The 18,656-nt window shown below is 34.8% G+C and overlaps 1 protein-coding gene across 11 annotated transcripts in view; it reads left to right on the forward strand.

The window, feature by feature from the left end:
• STXBP5 (syntaxin binding protein 5) overlaps window positions 1-18,656 on the forward strand; it is a 105,725-nt gene that overhangs the window by 71,111 nt on the left and 15,958 nt on the right. For 2 of the 11 annotated variants that reach the window (XM_003640994.6, XM_040698178.1), the window contains 4 exons: window positions 6,648-6,713; window positions 9,113-9,172; window positions 9,266-9,313; window positions 16,188-16,238. In XM_003640994.6, the coding sequence (XP_003641042.2) occupies window positions 6,648-6,713; window positions 9,113-9,172; window positions 9,266-9,313; window positions 16,188-16,238 (225 nt within the window). The remainder of the gene's footprint in view (window positions 1-6,647; window positions 6,714-9,112; window positions 9,173-9,265; window positions 9,314-16,187; window positions 16,239-18,656) is intronic. The other 9 variants (XM_004935591.5, XM_015284281.4, XM_015284282.4 and 6 more) reach the window with 9 other exon arrangements.

Below are 18,656 nucleotides of genomic sequence, written 5' to 3' on the forward strand. Positions count from 1 at the left end.
CTGTTTCATGCATTTATATTTAAAACTGCTTTTTGTAGTGCTAAATATTAATCACTTTGTTTTCTTGCTTTTTATTGTTTAATGATCAGCATAACTGTGTTACAACTGTGCCTCTAAGATAGTCCTGAATGGAGTCCTTTTTGTTCCTTAATGTAACTGTTAAATTAAATTCTATCTTACATCTTACATTTTAATACTGATGATCTGCATGGCAAGAACATTTTATGAACCTCGTTATACAAGTTATTCAGCTGGCTTTTCTGTCTCAAATGTACTGTTAGTGTCTCCATCTTTCCTTTTCTCATTGCTGCGTAAAGGTATGCTGACTGTGGCTTCTTGCATGTGCGGCCTTTCTAACTTATATTCAGAGTCTGTGAAAAAGCTTCGCACCTCTTATATAAGTAAGTCATCTCATGACAAAAAAAATATTTTTGAACATCTGAATTTGATTTTTTTTGACTTGCTGTTCACTTACCATAAATACTTTTGTTATACCATTTTAAATGATTGTTTTATTTTTAGAAACTGTTTTGAATCATACATCTCTCATATTTCTTGTTCATGACATCCCGAATAGAAATGGGAAGGAAAAAAAAGATTGACCATAATAGTCTCTGTATTAGGTGAAAGGATAGGAGGGAGAAGGAAAGTGAGATCCTGTCTTAGAAGTTACTGATGTGTATGGTCCCAAGATCTTACCCATCAAATCTGTTAGTCCTCTGAGAGCCAAGGCTAGAACCTTCCTTTGCTTGTTCTCTGTACTGGCAGAAAAAGCTTGATAATTCATGTTAGATTATGGTTGTTATTATTATTAATTCTTAACATTGTAAAAGACGATGATTTGTCTGTTAAAGTGAAAGCTTCCTTCTACTAAGATGTTGCTCATAGGGATTGAGAGCAGAGGTGTTGGTGTATTGTGCAGCCCTGTAAGATTTGCAAGCATTTTTGATGTTCAAGAGCATCACAGTAGAGTAGTAGCCCATCAGACATGTGAGTTACCTCAGGTTTTTTCCAACTTATTCCAGCATTCACAGCATCAAAGAATTCAGAGCATATGGGGTTGACTTCAAAAGTATAACATGATTCCTTTCCCTAGCACATCAGTTTTCTCCAGTCTTTAGGCAGAAGTTTGAAATCTGACCCCCTTTCTAAATAGGGAGTAAAATAAAACAAAATCCAAGGAACCAAGGTGGTGGTGGTGAAATAAACACTTAAGGCTGTGGTCCAATTCTGTTAGTCCTGCTGTTTGTTTTGGGTTTTTTGTTTGTTTGTTTGTTTGGTTTGTTTTGTTTTTTGTTTGTTTGTTTTGTTTTACCAAAGAGAGAGAGAAAATACATTTTGGGGATGGGAGGCTTTCTTTGTCCTCCATCATCTGCTGCCAAGGGAGAGAGTTATGTTTAAAAGAAATGCTTCTGCTTTGAGATGATACAGAACTGAAAGGCAAGATCTGCTGTTCCTTTTTCATTTTGAAGGGAAGTAAAAGGTGGACAGTAGTCCCAGAATTACTTTCCAAAACCAGTGATTGAAAAGCTGATTCTGCTTGGAATATTTAATGTGTTAGAACAGGTTTTTGTAAGCATTGATTTCTTAACCAAGTCCTTGATGCTATCCTCCCTGTTTGAGATCTGTGCTTGATATACTGTTTCTGAAATATGACGGGATCATAGAGCCATTAAGAAGACAGACAATACTGGAATTGAATAGGAAACAGCTCATAACTTTGACTAAACAAAAGAATGTATCAGTAGATGTTGGTTCCATAATTAAGTCAACAGAAGATAACAACCCTCAATCTTTTAAAACTTATTGTTGGTGGGAGTTGCAAGGTTTTATGTTATTTTTCAGTTAGTACAATATCCTACATTTTTTTAAATAAAAATCTATATATTTCTATAACACTTCAAATGTTTTATTAGAAGCAGTTCAAAATTATTCTGACAAAACAGAAGCAGTTTTTGCATACATGTGACTTTCAATTATACATCACAGTTGGTTTTTTTTGTTTTTAATTTAACCTACAAGGATTTCAGAACTGGAGTTGAATCAAAGCAGAAGTAAATACTGAGATTGTTTGTTCTGGTTGTTTCACACATCCTCTTTCTCCTTGAACTGAATCTAGACCTCAACACTCCTTTTTTAAACTTATACTTGAACTAAACTAGGCCAACGTCAGCTGTGACTAAGCCAAATATAGTACTGAATCATAAGGTTTGATTTTTGGATTAGGGGGCTTTTTTGACTCTTTCAAGTCAGTTGTTTATGATGCTTGTGTTTTTGACATCAAGCTAGTTCGAATTTTTAATTAGTCTTGTTTCCAGTGAGGTTGGTATATAAGTGCCTGAATGACGCATATGTAAACTCACAAAACTTAATATGTTAGTTAATTTTGATTGTAATTCTAGGAAGTTTTTAATGCAGCATGATATCTTTTCAATCTTTAATAACATTATTTAATTTTTTAAATTCATTTTTGTGTTTATTTCAAATTTCTTACTACTAGAGCTCAGAAAGAAGCTAAGAGCTTATTAGAAAATTAGTTTTCCTTAGTCTTCTAATTAGGTTTCAGTTCTGAAATGGAAAACTTAGGACCAATTGGCTTTAAAATCCCTTTTGAGTTGTGCATTTGTAAGCCTGAAATCGTAAAACTTAATCCAGAATTTAGTGCACAAACTGTTTATATCAGGGTACTTGAGATTATAAAGTATACAGGCTTTAGTATTTCATAGACTCAACTCAGGTCATATTAAGTAACAGTAATTAGTGCTATTTATAATAACTACTACATAAAATTATTTTTTCTGTCCCTTCCTCTTCTCTGTCAAATAATAGCAGTATATGGCTATAATTAGATTTCCAAGATTTATGTGCAAGAATAATTATCATAATGCCATAATTTAGTGGTATAAATCTTATGCATACAATTATTGAGTAGTTTTATGATAAAAATATTTTGAGGTTTTCTGTTGGATCAATTGATGTGAGTTATTCATTAAGATGTATATTGAATTGTAACTTCAATACTTACTACAGAGGAAGCAAGCGTGTAGGTATATGACTTTATTCTTGGGTAAATACTATTCCTGTCAAAGCAGGATTACACTTTTCACAGGAAACCGGTATGAGAAGTTCAGCTCTTCCTCTGAAAAATTAAAATATTTACCAGGAGATGGGCAGTTAAATTCCTAAACTTGGACTTTGGGTTTGTATAGTTTGGCTCCCTAAGAAGCATATTTTGGGACCATGACTGTTTCTAAAAGTGCGGCACAGTTTTGTCCTCTCAGTATTGCTGCTGTGAGGATTTCCTCAAAGAGCATTGTTTAAAAGCTGCTGTCTGCAGTAATGACCAAATCCACATAATATGATACTGCATTGTTTGTTGTTGTCCTGACAAGTCAGAATTGAAGCTGTACTTTGATCTGGAGTAATAAGTGCTCATGTTTCTGTGTTCCGTAATAGGACTTCATGCACATTAGGTACGTGTGTGGCATGTATGAGCATGGCACCAAGTCTAAGCTGTTAGACTTCAGTAACAAACTCCAGAAGGCCTTGGGGAGCATGTTTTATGGTGAACTGTTTTAATTTTCTGAGTAGTTCTTCTAGCCTGCTTCTGCCCTAGATCTAGAACAAACTCAAAATTTTAGTAGGCTAGTTGAATTGCTTTGTACATATTTTCTTCCTACCTGTTTCAGACCTGTTAGAAAAATGCCTGAATTATTGTACATATATAAACTGTGCTGCCCATGCAGTTAGTTGAGTGCTCTAGGCTTACTGTGTACAGGTGTGGTAGATATACCACTCTCACAAGGGATACAGCAGTGAATAGCTCTTAGCTAAGTTAGAGGACATTATCTTCTAAATCGCATGACTAATGCATAAGTGATTTCCCCTGAGCAGCAGTCTTGGCACAAAAACTAGTGTGTACTCTGCTCTTTCTAGGCCTGATTGTTGACAACCAGATCTAATTATTGCTGTAGCTAGAAACATGCATTTTCGGCTGTTGTTGCTTCAAGAATATCAATGAATGGGCATTCCTCAGAACCCTGACTTCAGACTGAAGGCCTACAAACTTTGTGGATATTCCTTTGTCATGTCCATGTCACTTAAGAACTGTTCCTTTTGAATCCGTCTCAGCAGCTCTGGCAAAGATTTTTGTTGGATTACTGAAATGAAAGTAGGAGGTGACAAGAACAAACGGTCACTAATGAAAGAATATTAAAATACCAAAATGGTATTTGCTCTCTGTGGGTGAAGCAGTTTCTTCAATGACAACTATGAGAAGAGTCCACCGCAAGGGTTCAGGACACCTAAAACAACTTTGCATAAGAAGCAACTTTTAATCTAATAAGCTTTGGTTGACTGCTCCTAAATTTTTTTTATTCCTGTTAGTGATGCCATAGGCTGCCCAGTAAAAATGTTCTGTGATGTCTCTGCTTTCCATCAGCTGAAAGAGTAGGGAGGTGCTGAATACCTGTTTTAGATGAAGCGCAGACATTTCTTCTGAATGTTAGCTAGTGGAAATGTAATCACTGTATCCATGTAGACTTAAAAGATCCCTTTTCCCAAGGAGACTGCATTTCCCCTTACCTCTTTTTCATTTAAAATCTTCCCTATCTGGTAACCAAGTACAGTGTTTATTTGGTTGACAGTTCTCAGTATCAAAAATTCATGTCCATTTTACATTCATTAAAAAAAACTTATCAGGATCTAACTTTGTTTTTGAAGGCTATTGGGTATCATCAAGGCTATATTCCCAGAATGACAACTGCATACTCCCAAGTCATAACAGAGCTCTGTAAATTTCCATAAATGTTAACCGTAAAGGTCGTTAATTCTAAGATGATGTTGATCCCCCATGTTTGGGATTAGTAGAGCTACTGAGTTCTGAACTTGTAGCATGTGGTCTGCTCAGACTGTATCTGAGAGAACAAGCACTAAAATTGCCCTTAAAGGTATCCTGGGCATTGTAATTTAAATACATGTTAATTGAATATATATTGTCCACCCTTGCTACTATCTGAAACTTGTATTGCTTGCTGGGAGAGTAGCATGTGGCTTTTTGAAAAAACTTATTACACAACCCTGTGTAGCACAGAATGTATAGACTCTCAAAGTGTGTTTTAAACTGGTAATTTTGGAGGTGAAAGTGTACTTTGCAGGAGGATATGTACCACGATTATCCCATAGTAGTTGATTATTTGCAAGAAAATACTTAAAAATTGTTAACCACTATGCAGGAGAAATATATTTGTATGGCTTCTACCTAGGATATCCCAATATATTTTCAATTGAAATCAGTTCTTGGACTTTCTTAAGTGCAAGCTTTAGCAGTTCATAAGGTCATTTGCATATCATCATTGTCACTGAGTTTTTTGAGGTGCAAGTTGCACATGGTCTTAATAATCTTAAATAAATCAAAAAGCTATATTGCAAAAATATAACAATGTGTGAATGTAGCATAACTTTAATGGATTCCACAGTGATACAATGTCTTTTTCTTTTCCTGTAAATGATTACCTTTTGTTTTGGTATTAGGGAAATCTAACACTTGGATAGAAGAGGAAAGAAATATAGGGAAAGAGAAGAGGAAAAATATATGGGAATAATTATTACAGATGCACTGTTGAATGCATCTATATAGACAGGGTACCTGTGCAGTCTCTTGTTGCATCAGCTGTTACTCCCCTGGAGCTTTTTGACCGTATTTGAAATGCTAGCGTGCATGCAAAAACCTCTTATTTAACGAGTATTTATTTACTATTACTATAAAATATTGCATTCTTGTTTACATTAGTATGACATATGGTACCCCTGAAGGAAAGCAAGATTATACACCCCTTAAGATGCATAATTAGCTTTAAAATATTAATAATACTTTCCTTTGTCCTGGGCTGTTTTGCTGGCAACTTCCTATTAAAAAGGAAAATGGTAATATTTCTTTAAACTCCTGGTTCATGACATGAAAGCTATCTTACAGTCTTAAAAATTAATCCGTCTTTAGCATTGGATGCTGAACTTCTATGCTTTGTATCCTTACTGAAATGTAAAGAATGAACTTTAAGAAGCACCCAAATACCGTAAAATTTTAAAGTGACATTTTCCAGCAGAACTCCATACTGATCTCAGCAATGTAACATTAAATATAAAGCTCACCACTTCAGCAGATAGCAAATAGTGAAAAAACACTGGTTATACATCTAATCTGAGTGTGGTTGTAATCTTCAAGATTCTCTTTTACCTGACTTTCTTTTGCAATTAAATTCAAATATACATATATATATATATATATATATATGATTTTTTTCAAAACAGAGATGTGTACTTAATATACATCTATGGCATGGAATTAAGTGTTCAGATAATTTTCATACTTAAGAGGGTACTTTTTTACTGAAATTTAATGAGGAAGTATATTTTGTATAATCCAGTAAGAAATCTTTTCAGTAGGATGAAGTGAGCGGCTTTACAGTCACTGCGGCCGATGTCTAAATTTAAAACAAACAAACAAAAAAAGAACCCAACAGTGTAATACTAACAAATTCTACCACAACCATCTGGTTTGTGTCTGCGTAAATATCCAGTTCCTAACTGCAATGGAAGACAGGATAACATAGCAGTCATGCTTATCGGATGCTATTTTTGTGTTCCAGCAGGTCTTTGTGATATTAATGAGGGTACAGTGGTGCCAGAAGATCGCTGCAAATCACCCACTTCAGGTAATCATAACTTAGTCTGACTTTCAGCTTCTTATTTGCATGGAAGATGGCATACTTTAACACAAACTAGTTCCATAAAACCTGTAGTCTTCTCACAAGTTGTTGTAGCTCTCCTGAAAAATGTTGCTGTGTTGCACCGCTGAGGTTTTAAAGCAAGATTAATTTAATAGATGCAATAGAAACATCATAAAGATAAGTGAAGAGATAAAATCTGTAATATTTGTTGCAAGGAACATACTCCACTGTGCAATTGAACTTTGAAACTCTGATAAAAATGCACTAATTCCTTTAAGAGTACATGTGTCTGGTATCTCAGAGTCCTCAAAAGTGGTTTAAGAAATGTCTACAAAAGGAGAAAATGAGCTAGTTGGTTTTTTTTTTTCCCTTTGGAAAGGCTTCAGAAGCTTATAGCCTTACAAAGTAGGATTTCTCTGCTTCAAAAAAAAAAAAAGTTCTGTTACTACTCCTGTATTTGACTGTTCTAAAGGAAAGCTGCAGTAACGTTATACTACTTAGATATTTTTTTAACGTTGGCTAATTGAGGCTGTAACTATGTGAATACTACATGTCAATGTATAGTACTAGAGGTGAATGTTTGTTATAGTCAGTAAAACTTTTGTTAGAATAATGCTGAATTTTTAAAGTAGTTCTGTGTCACTTAATCTGTTTCATTCAAAGCTCTACTCTGAATTAAGAATAAAGGTCAAAGTTGCAGATATACCTGTTGTAAGATGTGTAGTAGGACAAGAATCAAGGTTTGCATGGAAAAATCTTAAACTCAACAATTTGCCTACTCTCCCTCCCTCCTGTTTGAGTTGTAGTAGATGGAGTAGGTTAAAATGTAATGCAGTTTGGATATTTCTTTCTAGGTGCACATGCAATACTAAAGAAATAATTCTGAATTCCAAAAGTAGTGAATAGACAAATGGTAGAGCTGAAAAGCCACAGTTGCAAGCCCTGTAAGGTAGATTTTTGAAGTAGTGAGGTTGAACTTCATCTTGCTTCCGTTAGTTCCCTTAGTTCCTCTCAGTTTTTCATGAATGAGAAATATTCATGGCAGTCTTCTTCAATATTTCCTTTGAAAAAGGCACTTGAAAGCAGGGAGGGAGACTGACAAGCTGTCACCTCACTGGTGAGAAGTTTGTGTGTTCTGGGGAAGGCCAGCCATTATGGATATGACAAGAGCTGCAGTTGCTTAGGTCTAGTTTCTAAGTTTTGTCATTTTTTGGGGTGTGGTCACAAGACTGGAACATTCTGCTAGAGGGATAAGAAAGTTTGGATAAATCTGTTGCACAGTATTGTTGAGTTTAAGATGCAGGACAGAGGGTGGGTTTAGATGAACTTTTTCCAGAATGGAGTTGGCCACTGAAGAAAGAAATACACTGACACCAAAGGTTTACTTGTTAGCTACTTTAAGTTTGTAGGAGTTGATTGACTGCACTGTTAGCTTTGACTGTTACGCAGTATGACCTGTAAAGCAAATCAGTCACTATTCAGGTTGAAGCCTGCGTTTGCTCAGCGCTGGAGCACCTCTCCTATGAGGAAAGGTTGAAGGAACTAGGCTTGTTTAGCTTGGAGAAGAGAAGGTTCTGGGGAGACCTCATTGTGGCCTTCCAGTACTTGGAGGGAGAGTATAAACAGATGGGGGGTAGTAGCTTTGTTTCCCTTTTTTTGTTGTTTTGTTTAACTGAAATTAAGTAGTAACTTAATTGAGGGCTCTGAGGACATTAATCTGACCATAAAACATCTCATTGTAGACCACCACGTTTTTATGTTTACAAATGTCACTGTATCTTATTTCTGCACTTTCACAAAATAATATTCAGTAAAATTATCTATTTTTTGTTGAAGTTTGTTTTTATTTCATAACAATAGGAAGCTTCAAACAGTGGCCTAACAGCCACCACTGCTGACTTTGCAATATTAAGAATTTTAAGAAATCCCTGTTGGCAAAAAAGAACTGTGGCTGAACAATGATTTATTGCATTGGAAAGAAACAGATTTGAAAAACTTTCCAATTTATTGCTAGTAGTGTGTTCTGTGAATCATACTTCAGATGAATTTTTTGTCTGGAGCCTTGATTATGAGAGCAATCCAGTTATCCAGTGTAAACATTTTATTCAGTGAGGGAAATATTTCTAGCAGTATAATGTCTGCCCTTCACAGAATAGTACTTTGCATTACAATTTTTTATGGTTAACCTCCATATAGCAGAATTCCTGACTCTCAAAAATAATTTGGAATCCACAGTATCTAGCACAGCTACCAGAGAATACCAGTATCAGTTTTTGATATTTCAATGCATCTTCTTTTCTAGCTTAATCTCAAAGCTTTTATTAATACATTGGGTATGCATCAAAAATAAATGTATATGTATTTCATTCTGTCTTTACTCATAGGTTCTGGTTCACCAAATTCTGATGATGATGAGCAAAAAATGAATAATTTTATAGAAAAGGGTACAGTATTTTTTCTTTAGTCTTTTTTTTTTTTTTTGCGGTTCATCCTTTGATACATAGATTGACTTTTTTTTATTAAAATACTATTTACAGTGAAGACCAAAAGCAGACAGTTTTCCAAGATGGTAGCCAATGACATAGGTAGGAACTAGAAAGATTCTCTTCTGTTCCGATGTCTTACTCTACGCACCACTAACCCAGCAGCAAAAAATAAATACAAATTTAAAAAAATCAAATTTCAATGCATATTCAATTAATATTTCATTCTTTATTCTACTTGGTAATTCTATGGGCTGCTTCTATACTAAATACACTGGGCAGAATGATTTAAAAAAAATCAAGGATGCTGGTGGCTTTAATTCTGTTTGGTTTTTTTTCTTTTTTCTTTTTTTTTTTTTTTTGCACATGCACTTTTCTATTTTCTGGATGGGTGAGATTCTAATCTGTATTAGGAGTTCAGTCTATGCAAGTCACAACATTATTCCACTACTTATGCAAAGGTACACGTGGCTAATTTTATTTCTTTTGTGTAACATTCATAGCCATATGGTCAGATTTGTATATTACAGTGATCAAGATAGAGGTAGTGTCATGTTTTCATTTAATCATTTGAAAAATGGTTTGGTCACATGTACCAGTATGCTCCATTACTGTCCCAGAATTGCTTTTATTTTTCTGCATCCAACAGTGACAAAATCACCTACCAGCTCCAGACTTGTCTTAAAAATTTGGTAACAGACTGCCTTGGAATATGTTGTACGCAGGCGATAGATTGAACCCTTTTGCGATTGAAATGAAAACTAGCTCTGCTTATAGCTATTTGGTCATTAAATAAATGAAAGCTAGAAGCTGTGTGATTTTTGGGAAAAGGATTCTTCTTTCTTACCTGGGGTATGGTTACTTTCATTTCCAATCACTGTTAATGTTTCGTTATATTTTCATTTGTTACATTAGTAAATCACTGCAGGAATGTTTAATTTTATTCCTTTTGTGAGGTCAGAAACCTATGATTACTTTATATAGTGAATGTGTTTGCTGAAGTGCTATATAGACTGTGTTGAACTGTAATTTACAGCAACGGAGGAAGAGGTTTTTTTCAGTGTTCTCCCTTTGATTTGCTGTTTGACAACTTAACTTTTAATCTTAATCCACTAATTCATTTTATCACACTTCAGCCACCAAAAATTGTTCAGAATTCAACAAGCTAAATGTGACTGATGAAACTTTGTTTGGTATCTGAGGCACAACATGAGGAATGTGCCCTTTGCTCAGTACTAAGCTGAGCACTGCTTGCAGTGATAATGGCTTAAGGAAGAGGAGCTCCAAGAGTGGAAACTCAGGCATAATTAAAGAAAGCAAATCTTTCTCAACAATATGTCATTATGTCAATTCAGTTATATGATTAGAAAAACTTGAGGATGGTTTATGTTAATATTCATTAATGTGTTCTCCTAAAGGATTCATGTTAACTGGAAACTTATGTTCAGCTCAGTTAATGAGAAAAACAACACTTAATCTGGTGCATAGTATGTTAATGACTGTTGATGATATTTTCCTTTTGTCCTGAAGCAGTCTCCTGAACTTATTTCTTTTTACACAGACTAGGAGATCTTTTAACGTGACTATGATTTTAATTTTCCCTTTCTAAAGAAGAATAATATCCAAGAGTAATAAAGCATGCTAATGGTAATTCTGTAGAACTATTGACATCTGTTTCAGCTGGAAGCCTTACAACTGAAAATGCTGTGAATGTTTTTCATAACTAAAATACTATAACATCTACAAGCAAAGCCTTTTTCAGGGTGTAAGTTCAGATAGATTTGAGACAATAATATATTTCATATGTAACTCTTAACTGTTTCCCAATCAGTTCATACTGCATTTTGTGCAATTTATTGGAAGTGTAAAGAATGCAATTATTTCATCCACATTTAGAGTTTTAAGTAGCTGAATGCCACACAAGGAATGTCTTCCTAGTTTTTCTCCACTGCCATGTTTTCTATACCTCGTATCTTTCCTCTGCATGATTTTCTGAACTTGTAAGTTTTTCTTTATACGTAAATAAGGCAAAATGCCACCTCTTTGGTTTTTAATAATTGCATGTTTTTGCATTTTTGTTATTTTAAATGGAAACGTCTGCTAGATGTGTGAATGGACCATGAGTTTTGTAAAATGTGAGTGCCACTTAGTCATTCATTTTGCACTGAGACAGCACCATTTATCATCAACTCTTTTCTTGTGTGTAATGTGTGTAACATGGTCATGGTTGTAGCTCTTTGCTCTGGCATATGGTACAATTAGTTCTTCGAGCTCTTTGTGCATGTGTGGAACCATAACCTCTTGAATAGGTTACAAAAATTAAGAAGTATTGAAATAGTTCATTTTAGTTCCTGTTAATGTCTCACCTGTGGTTTTTGTCCTATGGGAATATAAAAGAAGACTACTCCTTGCAAAATGAGAAGTAATTTTGTGTCAATCTGTAAGCTGGTAGCATGATACATATCCATTTGGAAGAACAAAACCGTTGACATTTTATAAAATAGTGAAATTATTAGGTAAGGATTCTTGATTCATTAAAAGACCAAAAAACATCAGAGCTTACTATAACAGTATAAATCAAAGTGCAAATTTTTTCACAAACCAACACTTCAGCTTTGCCATGTATGCTCTTAAGACCATGCTCTTGTTTTTTTTTTCTAGATACCCAGAATTGTATATGTTACAGGACAGGCCTCTTATGTGTATGCCGTGTTTGGGTCATGCTTCCCCTTTGTTTGCATCGGGATGAACTTTAGAATAGTTATAATTACCTTAGATACATGGAAATACTTGGTTTAACCATTTTTTTTCCAGGGATTAGCTATTACATAGCTCATGTAGCTATTACGTAAAACAGCTATTTTTTCTTAAGAGCAGCAAATATTTGAAGTATAAATACTGTGCTATCAATTATTACAAAAAATGTGCCATGTGTAGATGAATTTACAGTCAGAAATATGTTAGGGAGTGTTTAATTCCTGAGGCCACGTAATTTTAGTCTGTAGCTGTTTTACACATTTTAGTCAGTTAAGTACTTGGTACAATGAGCTTTATGTTGTTAAATACCTTCATTGAATCAGGTCAGAACATGAAGTGTTTTTACATCCATTTCTGTAAAGTAGCTTTAGTAAAGGTGTATGCAAAATATTGTATGTAAAGGTGTATGCAAAATAACTCCAATATCTCTCTTTATAACTGTCCCAGGAGATGTTATTTTTCAGCAAAAATTGTTTTTATTTCTTTTCTGCAATTTTTAAGTTTAAAAACAATTGCAAACAATACTATTAGGTAGAAGTGCAGAGTAGTTGTAATTCCTAATTTCTATGCTCCAGCTGTTATTAACACAATTTTTTCACTTTTTTACATTCTAAATGTACAGCTAAATTTGCCAAATGATGCTAAAATCATTGGCTTTTAACTCTGTTTTCACAGCATAAATGTTTAAGAGCCTCATAAAGTTCTTAGCTACCCTAATGCCAGCTTCTTCCAGCGTTTGTAACATTTTGTTTGATTTAATGTGGAGTATACGAAGTAGATCTATTTTCATACGTTCTCTTGTAAAATGGCTTTATAAGTCATACCAAATTTTGAGATTTCAGCATTGATAATCTATTTCTTTTAACTGTCAGCTGTACCATATTTGATTGTTCAATCATCACAAAATTAGTAAGTTGAGAAAAATTTTTCATTCTACATAGCTGTCAAACACTGAATCTTTTGGGGACTTTGATATATCTAAAAAATACTATGAAGAAGGAAAAGATAATTTGATACTGCTTAAATATTTCTTATGAAATTTTGAATGCTTTATGTTCTATGTAAACCACTCTCTTGTCTGTCAAGATACACTGTCAATACACTTGTCTCCCTTACAGTTTTTATAGGGTTTTTTAGCAAAGGGTTTCCTTAAATAGGGAATATATGAGAAAAATGGTATACAGCTTTCAAATTAACGTGCTATAGAATATAATGCTTTGTAAAGTAGCTTGGGATAACCTGCTGCAAATAAGATACAACTATTACTTTTAAGCCACAGTTTCCTATTCAGGTGTGTTTCAGATAGTCAGCAGGGTTTTTTCATTGAAGTGACTGAGCCTGCCATACAGAAATGCAGCATGCTTATGCCAGTGTAACCTTCCACATCTGCTCCCTTCAAGACAAACATGAGAAATCTCTAAGAATCCTGTGTGCTGTTCTTAGACAGTTGTCTAATCTCCTTTTCATGTGATACGTGTTTGGTTATATAAGTCAGCAAAAGAAAGTTTATGTACGTGCCTATGTATAACCTTGGGTTTTCTGTGTTACAAGAGTATAAAATGTAGATCTAAGCATAAGGCAAAATAGTCATTGCCTGGAGCAGCAATCTGGCAAGAGCAGCAAAATGATTCCTTAGTCCATATCCTTGTCTTGCACTGGTTGCAGAAAGGCAGCCTTGGATGTAAACGGGGCAGCAATTACCATCACCACTGCGGTACTCAACTGTGGCGTCAGTTGACTACTTGAGGTCAGCTGCACCCAGCAGGAGCAGTCACCATCACTACTGCCCTGTTGTACAACTGGAATGAAATGACCAATGTTGAAAATGTTCTCTGTAGATTTCGATCCTGTTGGCTTTTTTTTTTTCCATTTTCCTGAAGTGTCTCTTGGGTAGATGATGTCTGTGGTGTCTGGCAATATTGTTTTTCTATCTATGGCATGGCAAAACTGAATGTTCTGAAACTTGTTAACTGTAAGAAATATATACATAGAAGTGACATGTTACACCAAGTAACGTTAGAAAATGATTTAGCTGATGAAATACTTGTATTTTCTTATCGCTTTTTGAGGCACTTTTCTGTCTAAACACAAGATGGCAGTACTGCTATTTAAATAGGGTCTGGTTTACTATTTACATTTGAATTATTGAGGTTTTTCGCATGTTTTTAAATGTAACTTCTCTGCATAACATATTCACAATTTCTAGCAGTGATGTTCTTTTAACAACTCATTTATTTCTTGTTCTATTAATGAGAAGCATTTTTTTGTGTTTACTAAAAAATACAAAGGGCAGATTTATTCTACCTCATCAACCTAGTTCATGCAGCTGGCCTTTCACCAATGAGTAGAAAGCAAAAAGTTAGGATTGAGTCTTAGAATGCAACACTACCAGCCTACGTTCCATGTTACCTGTTGCCTAAGTAGCTTATTTTTTGCCATTTTTTCCCTCCAAGTTATTAAAATCATTAAGCACTTCCAATTGAGAAGCCAGAAGCAACCACTATGGTCTTCAAAGTGATTAAATGATTGCTGATATTCACACATGGGGAAAAAACAAACACGAATTTGCTCAATTTGTATGCATTCTTAAGCTTGTGTTAAGTATCTCAGCCTTTTGTAATATACCTGTCTAAAACAGAACATAAGATTTAAGATGAGGAATGCTCATCTTGTAATTTATGATTCAAAGATGAGGTTTCTTGATCTTTCTTCAAGCTGATGCAAGTTAAAGCTGACAGCAGAAAGAAAGATTCCTCGTCGCTATTGCTGTGTTGTACCACAGTTTTCTATATGCACAGCTGAGCACTGATCTGAAGCAGAACTTAATCCTGTTGAAAACAATCCTTGTGAGAAACTTTTCTTAATTAGGTTTTGGCCTCATCATTAAGCCAGACAGCAGCCAATGCAAGGAAGAGGGTAGGAAGTAGCTGCAGTGCTCTTTTTAGTTTCAGCCTGCATTAGATAGAATATGTTGAAGTGCCTAGCGCTGTGGTCTGAGTTCAATTTTATTTGACCAGGACATACTTTATAACAGTGACATGTGAAGGAAATGAGAAGATTATTTCTGGAGACTTACTCTCAAATTTTTACTACGTACGAAAGGAATAAAACTGTTCTACCATTCAGTTAACTAGACTTTGCAATATTGATGAGCACAGTTGATGATACAGTGAAGTGTCATTATTGAAGGAGTGGAAGTAACTTCAAATCATACACTCTTTGCTAGGATTTGTAGAAAACAATGATTTTTGTTTAAACAGATAACTAGAAGGAGTGAATTCCACTTTTAAGTGTGAGGAGCAAAAAGATTCAATCCTGCCTTATGACTGATATACATTACAAGGTACTCCTTAAACTGAGACTATTCTCAACATCTGTTTTAGGTAGAGAAGTGTTTCCCTTATAAGATAGTGAAGAACTAAACAATGAATCAAAATTCAGGCACGTAGCTAAGAAATAAATTCAGATTCTATTGCTGGTATAGTAGTTGAGCTACATCATTTTTTTCATTCTCCAGTAGTTATGGGAATAAAGATGAAAGGGGGTTGTATGGCCGCAAGACTGCTAGTGAGTCTATTTTAGCAGCATGTTGGATATGTGCTTTATTTCCTCACAGTACTGTCAGAACGTGACTTTTTTTGGAGTGTTACAGGAGCTTGTATGCTGCTCATTTTAAAATTCATCGTAACTTCTTCGTACTTCTAAGATTGCAGATTGCATTTCAGATTACTAGTTTATTTTACACGTGTACCTTAACATTGCAGAGTAATTAAAATTTTATCTTTTCTCCATTTTAAGTATATCAGGTTTGATCAAGAACTAGGGCAGAGGAGTGGATGGGATGTGAACTTTATGAAACTTTCAGTGCGCGTTCTTGTAGTAGCTGAGAGTCTGCATTATCTCTTTTTACCTAAAGAGATAAATCTTGAGTTTGAGCCAAAGCAAAATTCATCCAATATATCAAGTTATTTCAGACGTCTAAGGGGAAATGGAGTTTGGCAAAAGTAATAAAATGCTATATTTGGGGATTACAGTAGCTTCCATGTTCTACTTTGCATGCCTCGCTTGTGAGAGTGAGGTTCTGCTTCAGCAGAAATCCTGTTAAGTACTGCAGTTAATGTTATAACCAATGATACATTAAATAATTGGAAAGAGGCAAATGAAGGCCAGCAGAATTGTGTTTATTCTTTTTAAAAAAAGGATATACTTCACTTTTCAGCAAAGATGTCCAGGAAGCTAAGTTTGCCAACTGAGTTAAAGCCTGATTTAGGTAAGTTTACAGAGTTGAATTTTATATTTACTGAAATTGTTTTACAGAATGTGAATACATTTAAGTAAGAGTCCTTGATTATGTAAACTATCGTGACTGAGTTGCTTTATTTGAACTGTAGAACTTAAATTTTAATTCCACTCTTTCGGGGGGCTCCCTGGCACAAAACATCATTGCTGTCGTTGTAAGGTAAGCCTGCAAATTTTGTACATGGCTTATCACATTTTTGTGATTTTTTTTTTTTAGGCATCTGTCACTCTTACAGTAGTGCTGTGATAGAAAGATTGTGAATAAGCAGGTAATTTATTGTAAGGAAAATTGCTTGCTGATTTGAAGCCGTCCAATACTTTTCAAATTGAACAATACAGGATTTAGGAATGAAGATATGCTGAGGTCCAATAAAAAGTTGGACATGTTTTTTCAAGTGTAAATGGTATTAAGATCGCTTTCTATAAATGAAAATGATACACAATTGTTTGCTTGATGGATGGTCAGTCTGAGAATTTCATTTTTTTAGTAAAAGTACTCTTTTTACATGATAAGCATTTCAGTTATGAAGCTTGTATTGCTAAAGCTCATGATACTGCATGACTAAAACAACATACAAACGAATGGACTTGTTTTTATTACTTTGTCATCAAAAGTTGACTGCCAGATTGTAGATCAGATCCAGCTCCTCAGCCTTTTTCTCTGAGGATGATCAGGGACAGCTGTGGACCCGCAGCAGTAGATGCAGCCTGAGTAGGAAAGCTTCCTTCTGCCTGTTACAGCTCCCTTCTGCTTCTACAGCAGAATCCCTTCCATGGCCCTGTAGAATACAGATCAGGATCAGACTGATAGGTGCAGAAGCATGCATTTGAAAATTACCACTATCAGCAAGAGAACAGTTGATGATATTGGAATATCCTGAAACTTCAGATTTGGACCACCCTGATTTACGCTACGGCTTGCTCCACTCATAGAATTGTGAAGGTTTAAGGAGCCCTCAGAGATCGTTTAATTCACTGCTATGGCAAAGATCCAAGTGTCTGACAGTTTAACCTCTCATTTATTCATGGGTCTCCAATAAATAAGTTTCTAGAAAAATACCAGACAACTTTTATGGTTTATAGACAGTTAAATAAATTTCTGTTAGCCAAACCATCTTCCTTATTTCCATATTAATTGAGATTTTTTTTCTTGTCCTTTCCACAAGGAACACAGATAGCTCTTACTACGCTTCTTTGGTAGACATCTTTACAGCTGTTGAAAGCTATCGTATCACTAATCTTCCTTTTTGCAGACAGGTTTGAATTGTTCGTTTTTGTTGTGGTTTATTTGTTTTTATGAAATTAAGCTCCCTCTCCTTTGTAAATTTACATTGACTAAATCTAGGATGCCTTCTGATAGTTCTTCTGAACACTGAATTTTTCTTCATCTTTCTAAAACTCTTGTGCATAGAACTAGAAGGATTTAACCATGGTCTTGTTGACACCAACAAGCACAGAAATTGTTTGTCTCTTCCATGTCTGTTCTTCCTCACTACTGTCACTGACAGTTTAGGGATGATTTCAGTTTAGAGTTACTTTTGTCAGACTTTGCAAACTGGGATACATTTGCACTTAAAGGTTATTGAATTCATTTTATTTATTCTTTTGTTTTATATGAAGTTCTTCAATAACAATAAGTAACTAGAAACAGATTTTTTAAGAAAGAACTCAGTATTTCCTGTGTGATTTTGCTGTTTTTTCTAATAATATAATGGAACTTTTATTTGATCAACTCACTTCTTGAGAATTCATAAACTGTCTTTTAATATCTAATTGTAATGATCTTTGGTTTTGCTTGACTATACCCACGTGTGGCTATATACACTTAAATAACTTTTTGTTCTAGTAAAAGTTTGTTGTTTTTTTTTTTTTTTGACTCTTCAAGTCTGTAAATAACTTTCTGAGATGATGGTCTGTTTTTATTTTATTTAGTATCTTTTCTCCTAGTAGAATGGCTTTTGCATAGTGTTTTTCAGTAACGTCAACTTGATTGTATTTTTTGCTTTTTGGTTAATTACGTGACCATATATACTGGCTCAAGGAATGAGCTTGAAATGCCTTTCTCCCAGGTTCAATATCTTCATCATTGTCTCTCATTTCTTTCCATGACTTCTTGAACCTTGATCACTTCCACTCTTTCATGAGCGCTTTCTTTCAAATCACTATTCTGTCTAGATCTTTAACCTACTCCCTTCCTCCCTAGGTGGCTAGAACAAAACGTGCTTCTGCATTTATGCTCCAATTCCTAAAATAGAAGTTGCCTCCATCATATCCTAGTCTGCATTATACCATTACTTTTCACTATTGTAACCCAGCTGGTTACTACCATTAACACTAAGCCCTATCCCTTGGTTTATTTGCTCAGAAGATCCTCATCTTCCCTTCCTTC

This window comes from Gallus gallus, chromosome 3 (assembly GCF_016699485.2).
Source record: "Gallus gallus isolate bGalGal1 chromosome 3, bGalGal1.mat.broiler.GRCg7b, whole genome shotgun sequence".
Taxonomy (NCBI): Eukaryota; Metazoa; Chordata; class Aves; order Galliformes; family Phasianidae; genus Gallus; species Gallus gallus.